At 40.5% G+C, this 23346-nt stretch overlaps 1 protein-coding gene and 1 long non-coding RNA gene across 2 annotated transcripts; both read right to left on the bottom strand.

Annotated features, from left to right (window-relative positions):
- Positions 1–238: 238 nt before the first annotated feature.
- LOC106926863 (uncharacterized) lies at positions 239–4979 on the bottom strand. The gene is made up of 4 exons (XM_088002701.1): positions 4687–4979; positions 4259–4371; positions 2660–2801; positions 239–2505 (listed from the first exon to the last, which is right to left on the bottom strand). Exons 1-4 carry the CDS (start codon positions 4763–4765, stop codon positions 2234–2236), a joined length of 606 nt encoding a protein of 201 aa, XP_087858827.1. The 5' UTR covers positions 4766–4979; the 3' UTR covers positions 239–2233.
- Positions 4980–7122: 2143 nt separating this feature from the next.
- LOC148152838 (uncharacterized) lies at positions 7123–9407 on the bottom strand. Its single transcript, XR_015761974.1, has 3 exons — positions 8650–9407; positions 8330–8449; positions 7123–7264 (listed from the first exon to the last, which is right to left on the bottom strand). It is a non-coding gene; the product is annotated as an uncharacterized LOC148152838 (long non-coding RNA).
- Positions 9408–23346: the final 13939 nt, after the last annotated feature.

The following is a 23346-nucleotide window of genomic DNA, read 5'->3' as shown; positions in this document are numbered from 1 at the left end:
CGTGAGCGTAACGCTATGTTCAACTACTGAGTACAAGTGGCCACATAATCCTGGAAAAAGGGGCTGAGTTTGTTGTTAATGACTGAAGTTTGTTTTAAAAGTCTATAAGGACAATGTGATTTTATTTTTGACCGTAAAGTTTTGGACTAAAATGGCATAATTCAGCTTAAGAACAAAAACTATTTATTAAACCAGATCACCATTTTTTCAGTACACCAAGATGAACGAGTTACTGAATATCCACACACAATCCACTGCAAAACTGATCCCACAGACAAGACGACGCACCTCTCTGACATGCGACATTCAAAAGAGGACACTCTCCTGCCTTATCTCCTAACTCTTAAGCTAACAGGACGTTCATGTTGGACAAATCCAAAGCCAAATATTTAGGCATCAAACAGGCGCCAAGGCCCCGTTGTCCAATGTGTGATTAAGAGCGTGTCGGGCAGAGGAACTTCACTTCATTAGCTGGCTCCCCTGATAAGGATGTATACACAGCTCCCTCTTGCAGTGGCTACAGAGAGAAGATGCCCCTCAGAAAAGGCTGCTTTCCACCAGGGCCAGGGAGCATGAATATTTTAAAAGGGTAAATAATTAATAATTAACAGCAAACAGGCCACTGATCAAATGGAGCAGTGTGGCAACAGACATGAAAACTCCGACTCTTGTAAACAAAGACGAGAGGACCCAGATTTCCTCTCCTTCTTCTACCTTCTTCTTCTCTCGCTCCCTAAATATGCGCATCCCCAGTCGTCCCCGCGCTCCTCCACCTCCCCATGAAACCACACACACGGCGGATCACACACAACGCACAACAGCAAGTGCCGTAACCCCCTCCAACACTTATTTTCCCCGAATTTCCACGTATTCCTCTGCGGCCTGGGGAATGTGAATGAGCGGGAACACTTGATCTGGCCACCCGCTGCTTTCTGATGGAAAGATTTGGTTTTTAATACGATCGTCACTCCTCCCACCTGGATAGGCCACGGCAAGACAAATCCCATCTGTGTGGCTCCAGAACCTGCCACGGCTTAAAAAATTCCCTTATTACAAGTCCCTTAAAATGCCCGGCCACACAAGCTCCCAACAACGGCGGGAATGCTAATCATATCTCTCGGCAGCTTTAGGGGAGGAAAGGAACTGAGGAATAAGATGAAGAAATCCCAGCTTTAATGACACACATTCACAGAAACATCCTCCAGAATCTGGCACATCTTTTCGCCTGATTTTAGCCAGAGGAGGCGTTTCATAAAAATCAGACTTAATCGTGTAAACAACACGCAGACAAACAGTAAACCTCTGCAAACAAAAATAAAACTACTCTGGAAGCTGTGCACGGATTGCCTTCAGAGTTAATTTTAAAGTAAGCATCCCTTTCCTTCGAGATTTTAATTAATGCTTTAATATGCAAATAAGTCAGCAGAGATAAAATCATGACAAACAGATGGCAAGTGTGGGTAATTATTTAGTGGATCCAGCAGGGGCATGTATTAAAGTTATGGCATCGTTTTCCTCAGGCCTCTGCAGCCATGGAAAGGTGGAGACAAAAAAACAAACAAAAAAAAGCATAACATCACAAACTTCGACTCTACAAGAGACAAATCTGAACACAACAAAAACCTGAGTAGAAATTCATAAAAAAATCACCTGAAACTACCGGAGAGCAGAAATATAGAGACATAACCACAACATTCCCCAACCCAAAATGACTGGCTTTTTATGCTTTCATTGTAAATTCATTATAAATTCACAATACAGCATAAAAAAAAACAATATAGCATGTGTGTGGTGGGGGCCCTTTCTGAGTTATTTTGAAGAGGTTTGTCGAGGACTAAGGCCGCCATGCGTGGGTTGTGCAGTAGCCCTGCAACACCTGGTGGATCTCATCAGGAAAAGACCTCAGGCTCTGAAGTTCTTTAAACCTTAAAGCAAGGAACCCAGTCTAAGGAGTAGTAACTTTACGTCTGAGGCCTCTAGGACAGAAGAGAACGGATTCGACTGCCATTTTTAGGTTGGGAATAAGTTACTGTTGTAACTGAAGGAGTTCCAGTATTTTGTAGAGTTATTTACATGAAGGAGTATAACAAAGTAGGGTGAATTTCTTATTGCCTCCATTTGGTCTCGGGTAAATGGTAGAACATGGATTAACAAGCACTCCAACTCAGTTTAGTATTGGAAAGCTAACATTCATTTAGGTTCTGCGAACTATGGCAAACTGGACTGCTAAGATCTAAGATATTCTCGACTGGAATAAATCAACCAACATTTCCAAGAGCTCTAGAGTCAGCCGACTGCAGCAGGAAATCCTGAGCCAGACCACATTGGTGCCACCTACCAGCTCTTGTGGAGGTATGGGATCCACACCCAGATGAGACAGAGAGCAATTGATCCTCAGCGCCAGGCTGAGGGCCATCAAGCCTCCGAGCTTCACTTGGTTCTGATGGAGGTCCAGCCTCTGAATGAGACGACTCTCAGCAAGGAACTCGGCCAATGCCACAGCACCTTTACATGGAGGGACAGATGAGGCACCTTCAAAAATTAGTGCCACAAATGTATTCTTCAAGATGTTTTCAGCAGCAGCCATACAGAAAATCTCAGAAGAATGATGTAATTATCTACGAGGGTGTAGATGTTTAGAAGTTATAGTGTGCCGTACCTTCACAGGTGATGTTGGTTTGGGCAAGGCCGAGATGCAACAGGGAACTGTTCACCATCAGTGGCTCCCGGATCACCTGGATGCCCTCGTTCCCCAGGTGATTGTCCCCTAAATCCAGGACCTCCAGGATCTTCAGGCCTGGCTGCAGAAACAGGCTTCATTAACTTTAAATCGCTATCTGTGTCAGTGTCAAGAGAATGTCAGCTTGGTGAGATGGAAAAGTTTGGACTTCCATCGTTCAGCTGTGAATATTATTCCATTTAAAAATGTTTCCTCTCATGTTAAACACTCAGAACTTCTGTTTTCTCTCTCCAGAGTCGCATTAGCATTGAAGGTTGATTAGCTGGTGCATGAAGCTGGGGGTGTTTGGTGCACGAGGGGCCCACGTCGCCTGAAGAGGAACGCGACGCCCACTCCTGGCTGCGTCCCGTCGCCTCGCCACCCTCCTCTGGTCACTGCTCTGAAAAGAGACGGAGCACGGGGGTGGAAACACGCAGGCAGGCGACTGACAGACCTGGAGAGCGTCTTCTTTTGGAGTTAATTTGCACCGCCGTGACAACAAACACGCTCCAGACCCTCCTCCCTCCCCTTTCTCAGTCCCTTTTCCTCACCAAGTTGAGGCACACAGAAGAGCCTCCACATCCGACGCATGGCGGGAGCAGGGAGAGCATCCCGGATGGATATGCACGAGGGATAATAGCAGACAATTAAAGAGGCGACTGCGTGGTTGAAAGCTGTCAAACGTGAACCCCACAGGGTTTGGAGTGAGAAGTTTAAGGGGAAGCGGGGAGTGTGAAAGAACCAAAAACACAGTATGTTTTCACACATGACATGCTGACTTTAAACTGGAAAACAACAAGAGCTCTGTGTAACACAATCACCCCCAAATACTATCAGAACAAAGGAAACCTGGACATCGTCATCAAGACTTAAAACACAACTAATCTCCTGGAAAAAAGTTCAAGCAGATGAGTTAAATGCCACCCTGCCCCCATCCTCCATCATAATCCACATGAGCAGCTCAAGGTCTAATTATGGTCATTATGGTGTACTCCTAGAAGTGGCAGGTCACATCCATTATTTCATCAAGCTGCTCTTCTTTTGGTAACACTGCAGATCATATGGCTCAGCCATAATTTCCACCCATCTGAGTTCCACAATAGTATCTCACAAGACAAGAAGGAGCTGTTTATGTAGCCAACCAAGACAGTGGAAGGTGATTCAAAGAGCCCAAGTATGCGAACGGAAACGGGATTGCAAAGTCTTCTCCTTGTTTTCCAGCACTAAGAGCAAAGAAACGACAACTTATGTAACCAAACAAATCAGTCTCAGAGGATTTAGGAAAAGTACAACATCCCTTGACTACAAAAGTGTCCCGATGTGGAAAAACCTTTCTCATGAATTAACCTGAATAAATAAAGCAGAAGTCAGAATAATGCAGACATGATGAATGCAGTTTGAGCACATTTTTATAGACATTAGGGGCTTACTTCAATACCTTTATTAAATCAACTCTTATTGCTCTGTGATGAAAAAATATATATACATTTATTATTAAAAGGCCTGTATTTGCAAGGGTTCAGTGTCCATGCTCCTCACCAGAGTCCTGGCCAGGTGGTTCATGCCTCTCTCTGTGATCTGGTTGTTCTTCAGGATTAAGACTTTTAGACCTTTTGTCTGTCTGGATAGACCGTCACACAGCTCTTCCAATCCTGAAAACCAACCACTGTTTGTTAACGTTGTTTGGGTCAAGTTTGACTTTAAAGCGGTTTGTAAATGATGTTATCAGGATAGAGATGTGAAGGATCCACCCCATCCAAGATATTCGGTCTTAGAACTTTCTGAAAGTGCTAAAACTCATGAATCAGCCTTCAGTTTCCCATCTTTTCTCCCTGCGACCCTCTGACCCTACGAGTTTCCTGTATGTGTTCATCAGTATCTCTCCAGACTCGTCTTTTGAACTTTAGTGCTAAACCTTTCACAAATCCACTTGTGAGGTTTAATCTGTCATCATCTCTGTAACTTACCTGCATCTGCTAAAACATTGTCACTGAGCTCCAACGTCTGCAAAGTGTTGTTGTATCTCAGCAGATCTCCCAGCTGCATGGCGTCCTGGTAGCCGTTCAGCTGGTTGCTGGAAAGATGGAGCTCCAGTAAAGCTCTGTTTGTCTTCAAGGCGCGAACTACAGGCAATAAGAGGAGAAAGGGAGTTAAAAATGATAAGAAACACAAGCAGATGACAGTGAGATGTACAACTTGATCCAAATCTGATGACTGTAAGTGGCAGCTGAAACACTGGAACTTCTCCAAATGAGGCAGAGACGACCATCCACCTTTTCCCGAGTGAAGCAGGCGATCAAACCTTAAATGTTCCTCAATATGAATTAATTTATCAGCAATCTTTTTCAGCAGGTAGTTGGGTCCTGTCAATATTGCTGCACTGTCTGCTGAACGGATTACATGAGACAGTTTGAAGGGTCAGAAAGGACCAGAACCAACATTTGTCTCCTCACCTTGGAGATAACTGAGATGTGGTTTCAATTTATATGTATTAAATCTGATCTACTGTGTCCTGAACGGCAAACACAAGGCCTCTGCAGTGGGACTTAGCGAACGTGATCATGAAAATGATTTCACAGCAGGAGTCCTAGCCTCCAGCAGCTCTTACGATGAAGAAGCGGTTGGTCTTTCGTCTCGCAATAAAAAGAGGTGAAAGCAGACACGCTACTTCTCAGAAGAGGTAATAGAACACCTGTCAGATTTCTGCATTGCCTCTTAACCACTTCTTTTCATGACTTTATCACTGTTTAGAGACATATTCGAAATCCAACTGTGTTTGGGGTATTTTCGCGTCCTTTGTGTTGTCTGTGCTGTGCTGTCATTCACTTGTGTCCATGTGTTTGGACCCTCGCTGTCCTTCCACCTAGATCAATGCCGCAGATTTAATCAAACCCACAGGCCTGCATGTGGAATGCCAACATTGTCATCAGGCCCAGCGGGGAGCAAATGGTGAAATCGGTGGGATTGATCTGGGCCGACTCCACTGCAAGCACCCAATCCGCTCTGATCGAAGGCAGTGATCCTCAGCTGGGACCCCCGCTGGGGAGGAAGGTGGAGGGATTGGCCAGGGGGCTCGGTAAAGGCATGAACGATGGGGGGAGAGTGAGGGTTGTGAGTGGGAGGAGGAGGGCGGTTTGGTAGAGTTGAAAATATCAAAGAGATTCAGGAAGAGCCTGAAAATGAGGAGGGAAGAGTGGGCAGCATACTGAGTCCATTTGGGTCTGTTCTGCTCCCAGCTGAGCGGAGGCGACAGGCTCTGAGCATGACTTTGATTTTCATGTCCACATGAGAAGTCATAAACACAAACTGAATTCTTTCATTTGATGATCTGATCATGAAAAAAATATTCAAATTAAAATTTAGAAAAACAAACTATGCATGAATGTTTTTTTGATAGATGTATTCCATGTTTGAAAACTAAGCACAATAAATCAAACGGATTTCTTTTCAGTTTGATATCATAGGCAAAAATCAAAGGAGGACATTTTTATGTAAATTCAGCAAAATTTGACCTTGAATATTTTTTGTGTGAAATAAAAAAAAATGGACTAAAGTGCTAATTCTTTCTTACAGTTGCAACATAAACTTCTCTGATTTCTTCCTTCAGATCATGCATACACTAATGAAAAACATCTAGAAGCTAAAATTAACAGTTTACTTGCACAGGACATCTTCAATGAACCCAAATATTGTTTTTGGTGGATAACTTTCAAAAACAGACACAAACCATGTCGTTGCATCAATGTGTTAAGGTTTACTCTTCACACATTCAGGACAAACGGCAGGCTGCCACTGTGCAATCTGTCTGATTTACATCTGATCTATGCCTGTGTCTGCCTCGAATTAAGATGTGTTTAGGTGTGTGTTTGTGCATGGATCCTTGCAAAACACTGAACTCTCTCTGTGTTGTGCTTGCTTGTAACAAATGTATTCATGCGGGTGTCTGTGTCCTGGCTGCCACAGCCTTTACAAACATGTGCGGTGGTGCGTAAAGTGGCAGGTAAGAGATTAGGCCTCTAATCCTGGTCCAGACCTGCAGAGACGGTCACAGGTCAAAATCTGGTCCTGCTGACCAGAGAACACAAACACTCACAACATAAACACACTAGAAGCTCTTGAACTGGATTGTTCGGAGGGTAAAAAAAAATGTTTCAGCACATTGACAGCAACATTTTGTCTGAGCTAATGCAAAAGCAGAATTTCAACCCAACATCAGAGCGTGCTGTCTTAATGATTTCGGCTTGTTTAGAGAAACAACACCTGGCACCCTGCACTTACTGAGTCGACCATGAAGTTCTCTTTATATCAAAGTATTCTAGAGTAAAATGTGAGGCCATCAATCTGTCAGATAAAGCTTGGCCTCCTAAAGCAATGCTGAAAAGAAGACCGTTCCTCACCTAGTGTGAACAGCGGCGAGCCGCTGAGCTGGGCGTTGTTCAGGTGGAGCACTCGGAGTCGGCTGGTCAGCAGAGCTTTAGATAAAGACTGGACCCGATAGTCAACCAGGCACACGTTGCAAGCATCCAGTCTAGATAGACACACACTCTGAAACCAGACGATGAAACAGAAACAGGATGGAAAATGGAACAGAATCGTGTCAGAAAATAATCTGCAGGAAGGGTAGAATTACGTCAATTTAATGCATTAGTTCAAACGTGTTATGAAAAAAAAATGTGTTCTGATTTGTGTCCATTTTTACGCTTCATCCTTTGAGTAAAATTTGTGTTTCTGTATACAGTTAAGATTACACATCGATCAATATGGAAGCAATCCAAGTCAAATAAAAGAGCAAGGAATTTTCTTTGTTTCATAAATCACTTCTGCTTGACCAATTTTAATTATAGACGTAAGACATTGCTACATGTAACAAGGAGTCTTTTCAGTTAATGAAAAGATATACTAATGTCTGTCTAGACTATGTGTAGCTAAACATAAAGCTAGCTAGACATATTTTCTATGTGAATTGGTGACTGAAAATTGACTGTTAACAACTACATCCAGCATGCAATCCAGTAGCAACACCAAAGTGTGAAGGTTCCCTGTCCAAGTTCCCAGAAGAGTTCTCCTTTCAGATTTGCAAGATGGTTTACTTGGAGAATAGGTTAAATCCATTCCCTGGTTAGTTTATCATCCAATGTTTGTCTTCCAAGTTAAAACGTTCCAGTGGGAAACCAAGACATACTATATCTGTCTCCAGTGACACTAAAAGAGCTGCTTGGAGAAACCCAATGGGTACTTAGGACATAAGGGATAGCTCAGCAGAAAAGTGACTAGAGCTACTCTGTGCATGCCGGTCCACTGTTTTCAGTGCGCAGCAAAATAAAGAAGTTTGTCTTCCTGCTTCCTTATTGACACAGAGCTGAGATCTGGCTGGTTGTAACCTGTTGTTATCAGTTGCATCCACTGATACAACCTGTGACGCTGCTTTTTTAATCCTCAGCGAGTTTGTGGCTGCATGTGTCTGCAGAGCGAAGAAGACTTCTCGTCGTGTTTGTCCGACCCTGCATCGTCTCTCCACTTAATGCGCCACAAACTCACTTTTTCCGGATCAACATTATCCCGGTGAGAAAGCCTACATGAAAAGATTACTGTTCCACTGCGTCAGCCAACCTGCTTTATCAAATGAGCGAGGGCCCTCCAAGATGATGTTCCCATACTCCCGTTGTCAGAAATGTCAAGATATGTTGTGGATTCATAGTACAAAATCATATCCAGCAAGGACGATGCTCCCTGGAACAGAAAAACATAGTGAAGGGATAAAATGAAGAAAGCAGGGCCTGAAATTTGACAGGAATGTTATGAAGTTTCTTTGGGAAGGAAAAAAAAAAGAAACAGTTTCTAATCTGATACAAGGAAAGGCCTGAATATGAAACTGTATTGGAACTGGAAGACGAAGACGGGGGAAAATAAGTTTTGCTCATAAAACTCACATTTTCCTCCAGTTGCGCTGCCTGCAGATTGATGAAATCAAAGTGCAGCGATTTCAGGACGACTTCCAGAGCTTCACAGGAGCGGTGGTCTAATCGCTCACCTTGATGGAGGCAAGCAATCAAAGACAAGATAATTGGGAGGCTGTTTGCTAACAGGCAAAATTGCACCGCTCTGAACATGCTTTATCCTTTTTGTGAAATGAGTATTTCAGCATAAAAAGAAAAAAAAAATCAGGACAAAACAACTTCCTTTATAGTCGGAGTTTACCTGTGTGTTTATGTTTTTCTTTTAATAAAGTTCTGAAACTTAATCAGAAACACAGAGGGAAAATAATGATGATAGCTCCGGTTTTTCATGATTGGACTTCCAAGATGTGAATCCTCGAGTGTGCATTGATTACTGTCTGCCTGCAGACTGCAGTAATCAATAAAAGTACCTGTACACAACAGCTTAACTTCTTGCAAGAGATTCATATTTTCATGTTTCTTTACCACAGGAAAAAAAAAAAAAATCAAAATGCAAAATGAAAAAGCACATGAAAGCCAAGAGATCATGTTTGAACTGATACTGTAACTACAACAAGCACTTCCAGTTTATTCTTACTTACATGTCATTTTGTATTACTGTACATGTCAGCTAAAGTCTTCACATAGATACATAGTAACACAGGGAGTCCAAACATCCCAGCATGTTGTACTGGACATAAGGAAAAGGAAAGTCCTCAAACCTATGGGAAAAAATACAAAAGAAGCAGATATTTTAGAAGTTCCTCCTGGATTTCTAGCCTCCTGGTTTTGGCATTTCTATGTGGAGTCCGCATGCTTTTCCATTTGCTTCCTGTCCACCGTACGTTTGCATGTTTTTCAAGGTGCTCCAGTTTCAAGTACAAGAATAACTTTTCTTTAGAAGTTGTTGCATTGTTGCAAGATTTTATTTTTATCCACTGTAGAGTGGAGGTTATTTTTCAATATTCATTTGTTTTGAGATGGTTGCACATCTTGGTGTTCTGATGGGATTGTGGAGTATCAGAGTCCTGTGCTAATGACCATTTCATTCAAAATGAGTGAGTGAGCACTCATAACCTTCACAGAAAAAAAATGAACTGAGTGATTATTTTGTCATTTTAATGTGAATATTTGGTTGTTAACTTTGTAATCTGATTATTGTTATTACTGAGTCTTGATCTAAAGTTGTCCAAATCAAACTGTTACTGATTGAAGTTTCAGCTTCTTCCAGGTTAAATCTTATATCCCCAGCTAAGAGAGAGGGATAATAATTATTATCATAACCATTTCCAGAACACCCCGGACCCCTCGGTTTTAACACGTATCACCTATAATAACATGGAGATCCTAAGATGTCAGACGTGATCAGTGTGTGACAACAGCGATGCCCATTGTGACTTCACTTACACCTTCACCCTAATGTTGTTTGCAGTTTCAGTGTAGTTTTATTAGGGAAGACCTGTGTTGTGAAAACATCATAAACAAAGATGGAAACACAGAACTACTGTGTGAGGGACACACCCTGGACAGGTCACCAGTCCATCGCAGTCTTTGTACATCAAAGTTAATAAAATAATATAATTCAAAAAGTATATAATTGTTTAAGGGTTCAAAGAGTATGACTAAGAATTGACAAACTCTTATTATCATAAAACCAAAACTCAGCCTGAATGTTGAGTCTTAGAACTGGGTTACAAATAGGGTGTGGAGTGTGCACAAAGCTAATATGATGAGACTATATCTGCCCCTGCGTAATCCGATTGGCTTTCAAGATTGCCCAAGAGGTTCTTATGCTGAGGCTAATGGCCGCTTTTCATTAGCGCCTTGTGGTGTGACGGTTCAACTCCTCTCTAGACAGTTCAGGCACTTTTCTCTTATGATTGAGTAACAGCTCAAGTGGGTGTCATCGTTATATGGCGGGCAGACAAAGAGTCCAAAAAAATCTGTACGGAACACAAAAATGGAGACATGGAAGCTTAGTCTTTGTGTTTTTGTCTGACTGAAAAAGGAAGCGAATCAGAAAAGATTGCAGGTGGAGAAGTGGAGGAGAGTGCGAGAGTCCCTCTTCTCAGACCTCTGAGATCACGTTTTCAACCAGACTCGGCACGCTTGGAGCACCAGCGTGGTAGGCTCTAAAAACGGAGCTGGAACCATAGAGATGTTTATCGTCAAGAGGGGCCATGTGTCCCAATAATGGCGGTAGCATTATTCTAGGTTGGCACCGTCTTCTAGTGAGTAGGTCCATCCTGATATCAAATGAAAGAGTCAGTCAAGGTTCTGAATCAGGCCTGGTCATAGGAAAATGCTACACAGGTTGTGGTGAGGATGCAGGAGAGAGTCTCCGGTTAAAGCCTGGAGCAACATTTTGATGGATTACGCACCCCACAGTATGGCACAGTCTAAAGAAAAATCCTGATTGCAAAACACAGTTGGACCAATCCTTAATGAAACAACCAATAAAAAACCTAAAAAACAGAACTATGAGGGGGTCAACATGATCTTTAAAAAAAAACAAAACCCAAACAAGTAAATGATGAATAATAAAACATAGAAATAAACCAAGTTTAAACGGAATAAAACCCAAAACAGACTGTAAACATCCAACCCAAGAAAAAACATAACAAAACCAGACACAGAAATCACAAACCGTGACAAGAAAGGAGAATAATTAGAGCCCATGGAGTGCAGCACAGGCACCATTCTGTTCTTGCCTCCACGAGGAGCTTTACTGGTAAATTTCCAGTCATAATCCGACAACAAGCCATAAAAGTAAAGCAATCGTGTAGTTGTAACTGCATATGAGGCTTTGGTAATGGAGAACAAACTCCTTTCTTTCATATTTTTACTTATTCATGTATTTCATTTTTTGTTGTTTTTTTTTTACATTTACATTTTTGTTCAAACATGTGAAACATTTTTAAAAGCAGTGAGTCTGTTGTCAATGTGACATAAAGTCATATTTAATGAAGACAGAGTGAGGCGCTCATCTTACCTTTGAGATCCAGACATTCAACGCTGCCTCCTCCACACACACCCTGCTGAGAGAGACGGGGAGAGGTGTGAGGAAGAGCTGTGAACACACACGACACACACACACACACACACACACACACACACAGAAATGCTCCGTGCTCTCTTTCTGCACGGCCTTTTCCATCCACCGTGGCGGTTTGATCAGGGAGGCGCATTGGACGCCGGAGCATGAATTATGAATTTCACACAGTTTACTGCCGCCGTCGATGCTGGTGACACGGCGTCCTAATTAACCAGTGTATAATAATTAGAAACAGCTGGTCATCAGTTGATGTGTTCATTTGCTGGAGCCAGTGTTCCACATACATCTAATTTGACTGCATCAATCACCGGAGGTGGCAGATTTGTGCGGTGGTGGAAAACACGCTGCTTTCTTTTTTTTTTTTTTCTTTTTTTCTTTTACTGACAAGCAAAACAGGGTGACTGAGATCTTTAAAAAGCCTGTTTTACATAAAGAAGATCTTGTAAGATCATGTCGTATGTGTATGTTGCAACTGGATGTGGATTTTTATAGCTGTAAGTTTGCAAATGGACGTAGAGATTGTAGCTTTAAATAAGGATTGATTCTGTAAATGTAGCTCTAAGGTGATTTCTGAAGTCATCTTTAAAAGGTCTGAACGTCACTTTGTGGAAGCTCCAGTAAGGCTCCACCAGGGGGCCCCATTAGTGTGCAAATTGCACTAATTGTTTTTTTTTTTTTTTTTTTTAATTACTCAGTTTTTGCAGAATATCTTTACAAATTTATGAATTAAAAGCTATCCTGCGTCTGTTTCTTGTCGGATTAAAAACTGTGAAGTGGCCTTGTTACCCCCCTCAAGCCCCAGATTTTTGACAGTTTCTTCCCTCTGGATACGTCACTGGATTATTCGCAACGTGTTTTCCGTACATTCCCGATTACAAGTCCCTGTTCGTAAGGACGCAGCAAGTATAAAAGGAGTTGGAGGACAAAAGGATGGCGGCAGCAATGTTCTCCTGTTGAAATTAGACTGATCAATAGGACATAAACTGTTCTGTCTGTGTGTGTGTAATTGGTTGACGTGCCTGAGTTTACCATGAAATGATCAAGATGCATACACACACACACACACGCACTCACACTCACAAGCGGAGTGCATGCACGAGCCGCTTCAACTGCGACAGTTGGTGAAATTACTGATAAAAATATAACAAGGGGGATTTGTGAGGCAGGCTTGACAGTATTTACAATGTGCTTTTATTTAGAATGATTTTCTTCCATTTAAATTCTATAATAAAAATTTTAGGGGATTCCACCCCTCCTCCATCGCTGCTGTGATTTTTGTCAAGGCAACAATGACTGATCAAAGTACGAGGAAAGCAGTTCTGGGGAGGGGATACGTTTTCCGACTGTTCATGGAAAAAAAAACATTTTTTTTAGGAAAGCCTCGTTATCCTTTCATCGCATCCTTCACGATCATATCTATGTTTTTTTTACGTTGTTTATTTATCTGTATAGTTTTGTATGTATTATTTCAAAACAGGCTAATGTCACTGTGATTACAGTTTTAACAATAAATCTGGTTAATTTTAATAAAGGCAATTTGAATATAATACTTATCAATAATTAACAAAATAGGAGAAATGATCTGAAAGTAATAAAAATATGTCATATTATTATTATTATTATTATTATTATTATTATTATTAAGGATATTCATTTATTTTACCAAGCAAATTTCATTGCAACATGCATTGTAAAAAAAAAAAAGAAGAAAAAGCAGGAAATGATCTGATCTTTTGATTCATTATTTAACTTATTTATGTTTGTTTTGTGTATAAACTGGAGGCTGGTGTAACATATGCAGCAGTCTCTCACAGCAGATTGGAGGATTCATTCTCTCCCTCTGCTGTCGTCGTCTTTTGACTTTAAAAGGGCAAAGCGAGTTTGTCTTGTTCCTATGCCGTACAACAAAACTGCAGAGTTTAAACTGTTTTTGAGAAAAGACCACAACAGTCTGAAACAAAAAAAAATTCACACACGTTTTGACCTGAAAAACTAATTACGTTACATATATTTTAACACATTTCATTATAAGAATAAAGGATTTTGACTTTACATCTTTTTTTTTTCATTTTTGCATTTGAAACTTTTTTCCTGCACAAAATCAATAAATCTGAAATACTGTTCATATCCTCCTGACTACCAGGAAAAAAAATATTGTCCAATCACCATTTTTTTTAAATCCCACATTCTTCGTAAGGTAATAAAAGGTTTTATGCACTTACTTTGTCTCGTCCCATAGAATGTGTTATTACTGATGAACACAATTTTTATGTATTAGAAAAAGATACAAACAAAAGTCCCACCCCTTCATATGTGGTATCATTGAAAAGCCCTAAATGTCCTCTCCAGATACCAAAAGGAATTAATTCAGTAGAATGCAGGGGGTGGGAGATATTCAAGTTTAGAAATGTCCTCTACAGAGGACAAAAATGAACTACTGGTAGTCAGGAGGTTAAAATAATAAATCAATCAATTAAATAATCAAATCAGGCTAAGATATAAAACATATTTATGAAGGGTACACATATTTTAAAATATTTTTTTTGTTCTAAAATACAAAAAATATATATATATTTTTTTTATTTTAATTTTTTTACTGTATTTATTTTTTTTCCCAGACATGAAAATGTTTTGCAGTTCAACTTTTTAAATATTTACAAAAAATATAAAGAGTGTCCTTTTTTTCCTGCTTCATACAAAGACTAAAAAATTTTTTAAATGAACTTCCTGTGGTAGCAGCCTCCTGTAGGTGGCGCTCTAGGCCACTGCCTTTCCTTCGGACTGTTTCGAGCATATGTGAGATCTGCTCTATGGAGTCTGTTCGAAATAAGTTCCTCTTTAGGGAAGGTCTCTCACTTATAACGACACATAAAACTTCTTTCTAATTTTTACTGAAGAAACTCAACGGAGGTGAAAATCCTGCTGCGGTGTTAACATCCATCATGTTTGTCTTATTTTGTTATATTATCACCTTGTTCAGTTGTGGGATTCCAGCATGAAGCTTCTTAAAAGAAATGTTGCCATTCTGACGTAATCCCTGCCCTGATTTTCTATTTCATTAGTTAATCCACATTTTTTTTTTTTTTTTAGAAGTCACCATGGAAAGAAGTTGTGTTGATCACAAATCCAACAGACAGTAAGAAGGTGAACTTCGTCTCACACACAGTGAAACATCTTCCTTCCCACAACGAGCAGGCGGCGCCTGTTTCTCATCTTAATGAATTTCTGAACTTGTTCGTTCATTCCCTCTTTGCTGCCGAAAAAAAAACAAAAAAAACAAGGCGTTGGCTGCCAAAGCAATTGATGTGTCAGGACGGAGGAAGGACAAAATGGAGTGATAAAGGCGTTCACACACATTTCTCCACAAAGAGGAAAAAAGAAAAAGAATCTGGATTCCAAACTCCGCTGCCACAGAAATCCTCTCTGGTGCCTCCACTCTGCCTCTCCGGACGGCTTTGTGCTAAAAAATGTCTGAGTTCACCAGTTTTCTCTTTTCTGTTTCTTTAATTAACTGACAGGCACCATAAATAACTGATATATATTTATATGTTTTAGTGTATGACAGCTCTTCGGGGTTAAAAATCAGGCACACACTGTTCCTTTCAGCATCTTTTCTGCACTGAAGGATAAATAATTTAAAACAACACAACCTTTTATCTCGCGCTCTTTGAAGGCGGCAAATTAAAAATGTAAATTGGGACCTAATTAATATGCAAATGTATTAATTTGCTGTTAACAATTAGCAATTAAAGCTGCAGTGTCTAGAAAGAGCTCAGACAAAATTAGTAACTTCATTTATCATTAAAAAAAAAGAGAGAGATCTAAAAGCAAACATAAAATTGTAATTGACTTTCAGAGCGTTTCCTTCTGTCTCCAGCTTTGTTCGTCCACCGTGTTTTTCTCATGTGTGATGGTGTGCGTTTAGCGACTTAATTAAAGCCACTTTGTGTCAAAGATACCGTCCCCTTAAATGGCTGATGTCAGGAATAATGTACACATCCAAGGATGAGGCAAGCACTCAAAGTGGAGCTGTGTGTGTATGCTTGCGTGTGTGTGTGTGTGTGTGTGTGTGTGCGCGTGTGCGTGTGTGTGTGTGTGTGTGTGTGAGATGTTTGAGCTGAATTTCAGATTCACTTCTGCAGTTTTCACGCTCTCCGATGAAATCAGACCCGATGCTTCAGTGTACACCATGTTTAATGGAGAAAAGAGAACGCAGCGGGGATGATCGGCACATTTCTGGTTAGGAATGGAAATTATCCCAACATCGGGTTCGATCTGGATTCGACACGAAGAAGACTTGAGAACAAGCCTCCTCAGAAACTGTGACTCTGGAACATTCAGAGGGATCCAGGCTGGAGGTTTTCAATCGCAAACGTGTTTCTTTGAGTTTGGAATGTGAAACAGGAATCTTTAAGCCACCAAATAATTACAATTTTAAGATATTGACAAGAAGAACTCTCTACGATCCTTTTTGTGACTATAAATGAAAACATTTTTAACAACAAATTACACTTAGAAAAGCAAAATAAAAAGAGAAATGGTAACATCTTAGCTGCGCCATCCTAATCTGGTTTATTTAACCTTCAACAGTAACATCAATAAATAAACCAACACCTATCTATAGCTTTTCTTCTTCTGCGCTACTTTAGTTGTTCTTCTTTGATGTATGTCTGATTTTTTGTGAAAAAAATAGTTAAGAACGGATGAGGGAAGATTAATTTTTGAGGCTGAAAAATATCCAGAAATATCTGATGTTAAATCTAGTCATCATAATGACAACAGCAAAAATTATATTTCCTGGCATTTGACTTATCACAAGTCAGGGGACTTTCTGCATGGACAGTGCATGTTCCCTCCAGGTACTCCAGGTTCCTCCCACTGTCCAAAAAGATGGCTGTGATTAACTGGTCTATCCAAATTGTCCTTGGATGTGATTTTGTGAGTGTATGGTTGTGTCTCTGTGTTGCCATGTGATGGACTGGCAGGCTATTCAGAGTGTACCCTGCCTCTGCCGCAATGACTGCTGGAGGTAGACACCAGCACTCCTGCAGCCCTGCATGGACAAGCAGGTAGAGAATGGATGGATGGTATACTATGCTACCAGCTGGAGTAACTGCATTAGACTAAATTTCACAAAAATAGCAATCTGTGTTGAGCAGTTTATTCAAAATCTAGTTTGTGCAACAGGGAAACGTCAAACCCACTCACCCCTGAGGAATGGAAATGGACATCACTTAATCTGTAGAAAATTCACCAACTTGGGATGATTCTTTCTAACCACACCCCCCAAGGTATACACAACGACTGCTGGATTGCACCTTTGGTGGTGTGCAGCCTCTTATAATGCTGATAAAATACTAACAGCGTTTCTTTCTGAAAGGAAAAGGAAATTCTGCAGAACGTGTCGAGGTCAGAGAAAGAGCTCAGGGACGATACCTGAGGCCAGGAAGAGCCTATTCTGTTTCAAGTGCAGCAGAATCATGAGTGCCTTCACACTCAAATGAGGTTCCCCAAATTTGTCTTGATCTGAACAAACATGGGTTACGGAGAGGAACGGTCTTAATTTGGTGTAATGACACAGGTATAAATATATTGGCAGGGCTCTTTCAGTGTGCACATTTCATGCTAATGCATTCTGAAACATCTTTCTCTTTTTGTGCCATTCTGCATGCGACCATTTTTTATTTTTAGTGACATCATGATGAGACTAAAAGATCCCTTTTTTTTATGTCTGAAAGGATTTACTCTGGAATAAAAATTGGACAGCTGACTATAAAATCCATCTCCATTCGGTGACTTTAAATCTGCAACCGGGTGATTAGCAGATCATTTCCATGAGCTGACAGATGTGTTTTTGTTAAAATGTGGTCATTGTGGTGCCGAAGCCTCTCCACTCACCGAGTCCAGGCCTGTAATATTATCCTACTTACAAAAGCTCTCATATTCCACTCAGTCAGGCGTGGAAATTAAATTCGCCCTAATAGTGCCCCACCAATAGTGCATCACACATGCCTTTTACTTTAACTGCAACTGTTCCCAATTCAATTAGGCGCAGAGCATGTAAAGTAGAGTCTTTTACACATAGACGAGGTTTTATCCTTTTTTTCTCCCCCCCAGTTCAGCACGCTGGTTCCCAGATGGCGTTTAGGGAAATTGTGTGACGCTGGAACGGCTGCGGAGGTTGTGTGTTTTAAATAAAGCACGGCTGTGAATGCGCGCGGCCTGCGGTGATGCTCATCCCGACCTGAACTCCCTGCTTCTCCTTCAGCCATGATCGTCGTTTCAAATGTGCCACTAAGTGCCCCGTTATCGCCGCCTCGGCCTGTAATGAGAGGAGCGACATATGTCCGGTCCTCCTGCTGCTTCCTGATAACACGGATACCGGGAACTCTCCTCCACCGCCTCCTCCTCCTCCCTCCACCTCTCCGGGCTTTTATTTTGCTGCTAACAACCAGCCAGGAAAATAGTGCAGCACTTACTTAGTGACATTTACCTCGACTATTCCACACGAGGGAGGGGTGCCGCAATAACAATCAGCATGCATTTAATTTAAAAGGAAAAAACTCCAGCCTTTGGAATCACAGAGGCAGAAGGGGGTTAAGGGGGGCAGTGTGAGGGGAGATGCTTTCTGTGTGTGTTTGTGTGTGAGAAGACTTCCGCAGTGCAACATTAATGCTAATCAACAGAGCTGAGAAAGCAGCGGTGGTCTGTAAAAACAGATTTTCTCTTGTCTTTTCATTTCTGGAGGGATTCTCGTTCTTTTCCCTCCCCCAATCCTCCCATCCTTCGTCCTCAGAGGGATTTATCCCAGGAAAATACAATTTCAGGGAATTGAATTTGACCCTGATTTAAAGGCAGACATCTACTCATAAATATAGTGTGGTCTTTTTTTTTTTGAAACCGTTGGCAGTGGGATAAATAATGAAAGTTAAGTTGTGGTAATTGATTCCTCCTCAGTCCACTCAACTGAATAATCTGCAAGGGAAACAAGCACTAAGCTGTTCATTAGAAGATTTGCCAACATGCAACTAATTCTAAGCTTATTCTCCAAACATCATGGAAAGAATACAAACTCACACTTAAAGCTTCCTAATCTGGAATCCGTTTGTAACTGCGGGTTGGAAGATACTTCTCAGGAAGCATGTTGAAATTAAAACTGAGTCAGCCTGTCGGTTTGACTCGAGTTAATGGGAAACAGCTGATTGTTTTGTTTTTATTGTTTGTAATTCACTGAATTACTAAACAGAGCGCGGTTTAGTAAACTTTTCAGTGTATTGCATTTACTGAAGTGTTAGCTAGCAACATGAATTGGGAGTATTTTTCTGCAGCGATAATCTTTGTCATTCATTTCTGGGGGTAAAATTACATCTTTCGCCAGCTTGATCTAAATAATGTTTAATATCCCTGAACCAATCTGAAAACATTTCTGAATATGCCCGAATAACAGGAGTAAAACATTAGACTTCGTGTTCAAAAGATGGACCAGAGGGTTGTCTGGCATTGAACTTGTATCAGATCTCCAAGGGTCCTGATAGTTCTCATCCAAAAGTAATGAATCCCTGGACATCGCCATGCAACATGCACAAAGCAGCCCCAGAGGCAGAGCGAGCGTTAAGTGTCCGGTGCCAGAACAACAACATGCCCAATTCTTGGTGGAAGAAGGGCTCTGTGAGCAAATTTTAAGAGTAGATATTGTAGATTTGGATTGTTTTGGCACAAACAGAGCTAAAAACACAAACAGTCTTCAAATCCCCCATCTGTTCCATATTGAAAAACTCTTTGTCCCAATCTTCCATTCCAGATAGGTGACTACCGTTGGGAAATTATCATAACTGCCATGACTGCTTTTAGTCCAGCTCAACATGCTCACCAAAGAGGCTTTACAGACGGGGTAAAAGAAAAGAGAAAGGGTATCAGTGATAAACTGAGGTAAACGTGTTTTGTTTTTTTTTTGCTTCTCCTTTTTGTCCAGCACCAGTTCAAAATTGCGCGTTTTTAGAAAGAAAGGAAACAATACTCCAACTGATGCACCGTTTAGCATCAAACATTAATCTGTGGGAGAGAAGATTTTATCTTGACTAATGATCTGCAACAAAATAGCAAAACATTCAAAGAACTGACCACGACATGATGACAAACTATCTCTAAAGTGAGCTTGATTTGATTTTTTACAGACAGGTCAGGCCTATAGGACTGAGGGTTTCAGATACATTTTACAATTTAATATATTTTTAAAGCTTTAATTTGCAGTGGTGGATGGATGGATTATTGTGATTATTACAAGGAACCCATGTACTCATTTTTCTTCTCTAACTTTTCAGCATCTTGGCTTCCATCGGTTGAACCCATCAGCATCCTTTATACCGATAAGTTTTATTACAAATGTGCAAAGTGGGAATTCGCTAACTTTTTCTATGAGACTTTGGAGAAGTTCCTGTTTTCAGAAGTGATCTGGAGTTATTGCAGAAACTCTGACCTTTACTGTTGTAATTGAAGCAGCTCCTGAAGTGTTTAAAACATTCCTCCGTTAAGCTCCTTCTTCATTCAGAAGCCGTCGTTTAGAGCCGGTTTGATCGGCCTAATTACTTTTTTAATCACAGAGACCGGCACTCGAGTTCACACAGTGAAATCAGAGTCAAAGCGGGGCGGCCTCCACCCCCGCTGGCTCTAACCTAATATTGTTTACCACTCTTATAAAGATGTCACCAGCAGCAGCAACACTGTTTTATCCACTTACAGCATTTCAAAGAAGTGCAGAGGACCTCGTGGGTTCTTAAAAAGCTTTAAATAGTCTTCAGCGCTGATCCTCAGGGGGATCGCCGCACGCCTTAAAAGACCTAATTTAATAAATTTGCTCTTTAGGCGTTCTTCTTTTCGATTTGCATCGTCTTATTACAGATTCATTCACATGCAGCCTTTTTTTAGGTCTAAATATCTCCCCTCTAAGTGAATGTTTAAACATATACATATTTTTACTGTTTCAGGAAGACCACCTACATTTGTTTTCAGTGCAGCAGGGTTCATTAGCACCTCGGCCTCTGTATGCCTAATGTTAGCATGGCTACGTCTCTAATTTCTCACAAATCATTCCCCTTGATCTTCAGCGAAATTTATGCAGCACTGGAGAGGTGGAGAGCAGCGATTTAACATGGTAGGTTAGAATAAAGCGAATATGTACATAAAATGAATAATAAATGGCAAAGAATGTCTCAAGAAACTGGAGGGGAAAAGAGAGTGTTGCGTATGTGAATAAAGAATAAAGAGAGAGAGTGAAACTAAGTTTACACAAGCAAAAAAAAATAAAAAATCTCCTGCACACTATGGAAACTGGAAACTATGGCATTTGGGATCCCACATTCTGAGATTAATTAAATCTTCGTCTGGTATAAATCAACAAACTTCAAGTGATGGAGATGATAAAAAGACTGAAACCGCAAATTCTTCTTGTTTGTCAAATGAAAGGACATTTTAAAGTTCCTTTAAAAACTCCATTAGAAAAGTTATTTTTGCCCACTCCACGTTTTCATGAAACAACCGTGATCTTAAAAGGACTCTACACATCCATCGTCTCCGGCTTATCCAAGGTCAACAGTTTGGATAAACTCAGACATGAGTAACACTTGTTAGCTTCCTGTAGCAGATCCAAATGTGTTGAAACCAGGAGGAATTCAAACTCTCTGCAGCCATTTCTGAATCTTCATCACATTTTCCAAATGTCTATTCCACGCATTGATTTTCTGTATTTAATATTATTGTAAAGATGCCTCTATTGGTTTCCATAAGAAAACAAACAACAACAACAAAACAATTAGATAGCTGCTGCTAAAACACTGCTCTCAGAATCCTGACCAACACAAGCAAAACAGACTATAATACATATTTTTTATACCATTTTTTTGTTTTTCAACACACAAACATACTGATCTAAATGGAGTAAACTTACTAAATTAGTATTTTTTATAAAAAATAAGGTTTTATATTGTTTAGTCTCAAGAAACCGATTTTTCACATTATGAAAAGGTTTTTAAACTAATCTGACTCAGGCTGCTAGGACCAAATCATTTACATTATGCAACAACATATATTCATACTCGACTTGCCTGTAAAGTGTTGCTCTACCTCTGTGAGTCTTGAAATCCTTTTAGTTTTAATCAGAGCTGTAGCCTGCATTTGGCTGTGACAGGCTTGACTTGTGCTGGGTTATGGTGGTCATATTGATTTGTTTTTGGAGAACTGTAATGTCGTTGCATGTTGCAGTTATTTTATGTGCAGAATTGCTGATGCTGCTTGGAAGCAAATGCACATTTTCGTTAAGCCAATATCTCACTCCGAAGCTTTTGTCTCTGACAATGAGCATCAAAAGTCGCCACATGGTGAAGGATGTTGAGCTTCATGGCTACCGTCACGCCATTGAATATTATCAAATGTCAATAAGATCATGTTGTGGAAGACACATATGAGCTTCTGGAGCTTTTACACATTTACAAGACAGTGACCAGGTTTTTCTTCCTTGGTTAATTTTGTCTTAAAAACAGTTTACCTTAAAAGAATGTCTGTCGACCTGGGTATTGTATAAATCTGTATGTTCCATTCAGCAAATTGACAAAAGTAATTTTTTGATAGGGATGCTCACTATGATGGGGATGAGTGAATCAATGCATTTGATTGTCTGGTTGGTACTCTCCCTTTTAAATCTTATTGAAACACTGAGGATGGAATTAGCTTTTGTTGCATGGGCTTTACATTGGGGCTCATTTTGAATACTCACAGTTTCACTAATGCAAACATTTACACAAAAGACATTATGCAACACACCTGGAGTTGCTGGAGGATGGTCTCTCTGGGTTGGACCTGGTGTTTACTGCAGCTCTGCTGATAAGCTCCAATTACATCCATTAGGGTGACACAGCTATCATCTAAAACAATAAAACAGTATTCTTTTTATATTTCTAAAGTCATCTAAAATAACTCAAATAAGCTGAAAAGAAACATTTATAGGTAAAATACTGGTACAAAGTTCAACTTAAGTGAAAACCTCAATGTTTTCACTCTCCACTGGGGTTCCACAGAGCTAAATGCTCGGGCCTTGTTTTTTTTTTTTGTAAATTACGTTCTTCCACTTAAATTGCTTCACATGTCACTGCTATAAAAACCAATGTGTGCATATTTCCTACTAGATCAAATTATGGCTTCATCTTGCAAATTCAAATTTTGTCTTTCAAAGAAATTCACATATGCAGACAGATCACAGCTGATCAGTACTGTTTGTCTTATCTCATGGCTACTTCTCCCTCTTTGACCAGGGAGCTTCACAGAACTATTGCCACACTTCATGGCTACCTTTTTAGTAAACTGAGTGTCCTTTAATTGCAACAAAGTACACAGTAATCGTCTGTTCAGTCCTCCTGCAACTGTAATTCAACTAAATGTGCAGTCAAACAGCAGCTCACCTGTTCTGCCTGCATCCTCTGCAAAGCCGGACACTATCTGTTCATCAGGAGGGAACGACACATGTTTCCCCCTTTTCTTTCTCTTCTTCTGGTTTCTGTCTGGATTCTCTGTGCTGTCCTCACCACTATCACTGCAGCGCGTCATCACAACAAGATGGGTAAAAAAAAAAAAAAGAAAAACGTGTA

This window comes from Poecilia mexicana, unplaced genomic scaffold (genome assembly GCF_051168715.1).
Source record: "Poecilia mexicana isolate PSO_F unplaced genomic scaffold, ASM5116871v1 scaffold_22, whole genome shotgun sequence".
NCBI lineage: Eukaryota > Metazoa > Chordata > Actinopteri > Cyprinodontiformes > Poeciliidae > Poecilia > Poecilia mexicana.
Note: the sequence above shows the minus strand (reverse complement) of the source record. Positions and strands in the feature narration are given on the sequence as shown.

Excerpts from the sequence above, each read along its gene's own strand:
- LOC106926863 (XM_088002701.1), bottom strand. The coding sequence starts at position 4,765 with ATGCAGCTGGGAGATCTGCTGAGATACAACAACACTTTGCAGACGTTG. Across the intron at positions 4,372-4,686 it reads CAATGTTTTAGCAGATGCAG|GATTGGAAGAGCTGTGTGAC; the intron begins GTAAGTTACAGA and ends GTTGGTTTTCAG. Across the intron at positions 2,802-4,258 it reads ACCACCTGGCCAGGACTCTG|CCAGGCCTGAAGATCCTGGA; the intron begins GTGAGGAGCATG and ends CTGTTTCTGCAG.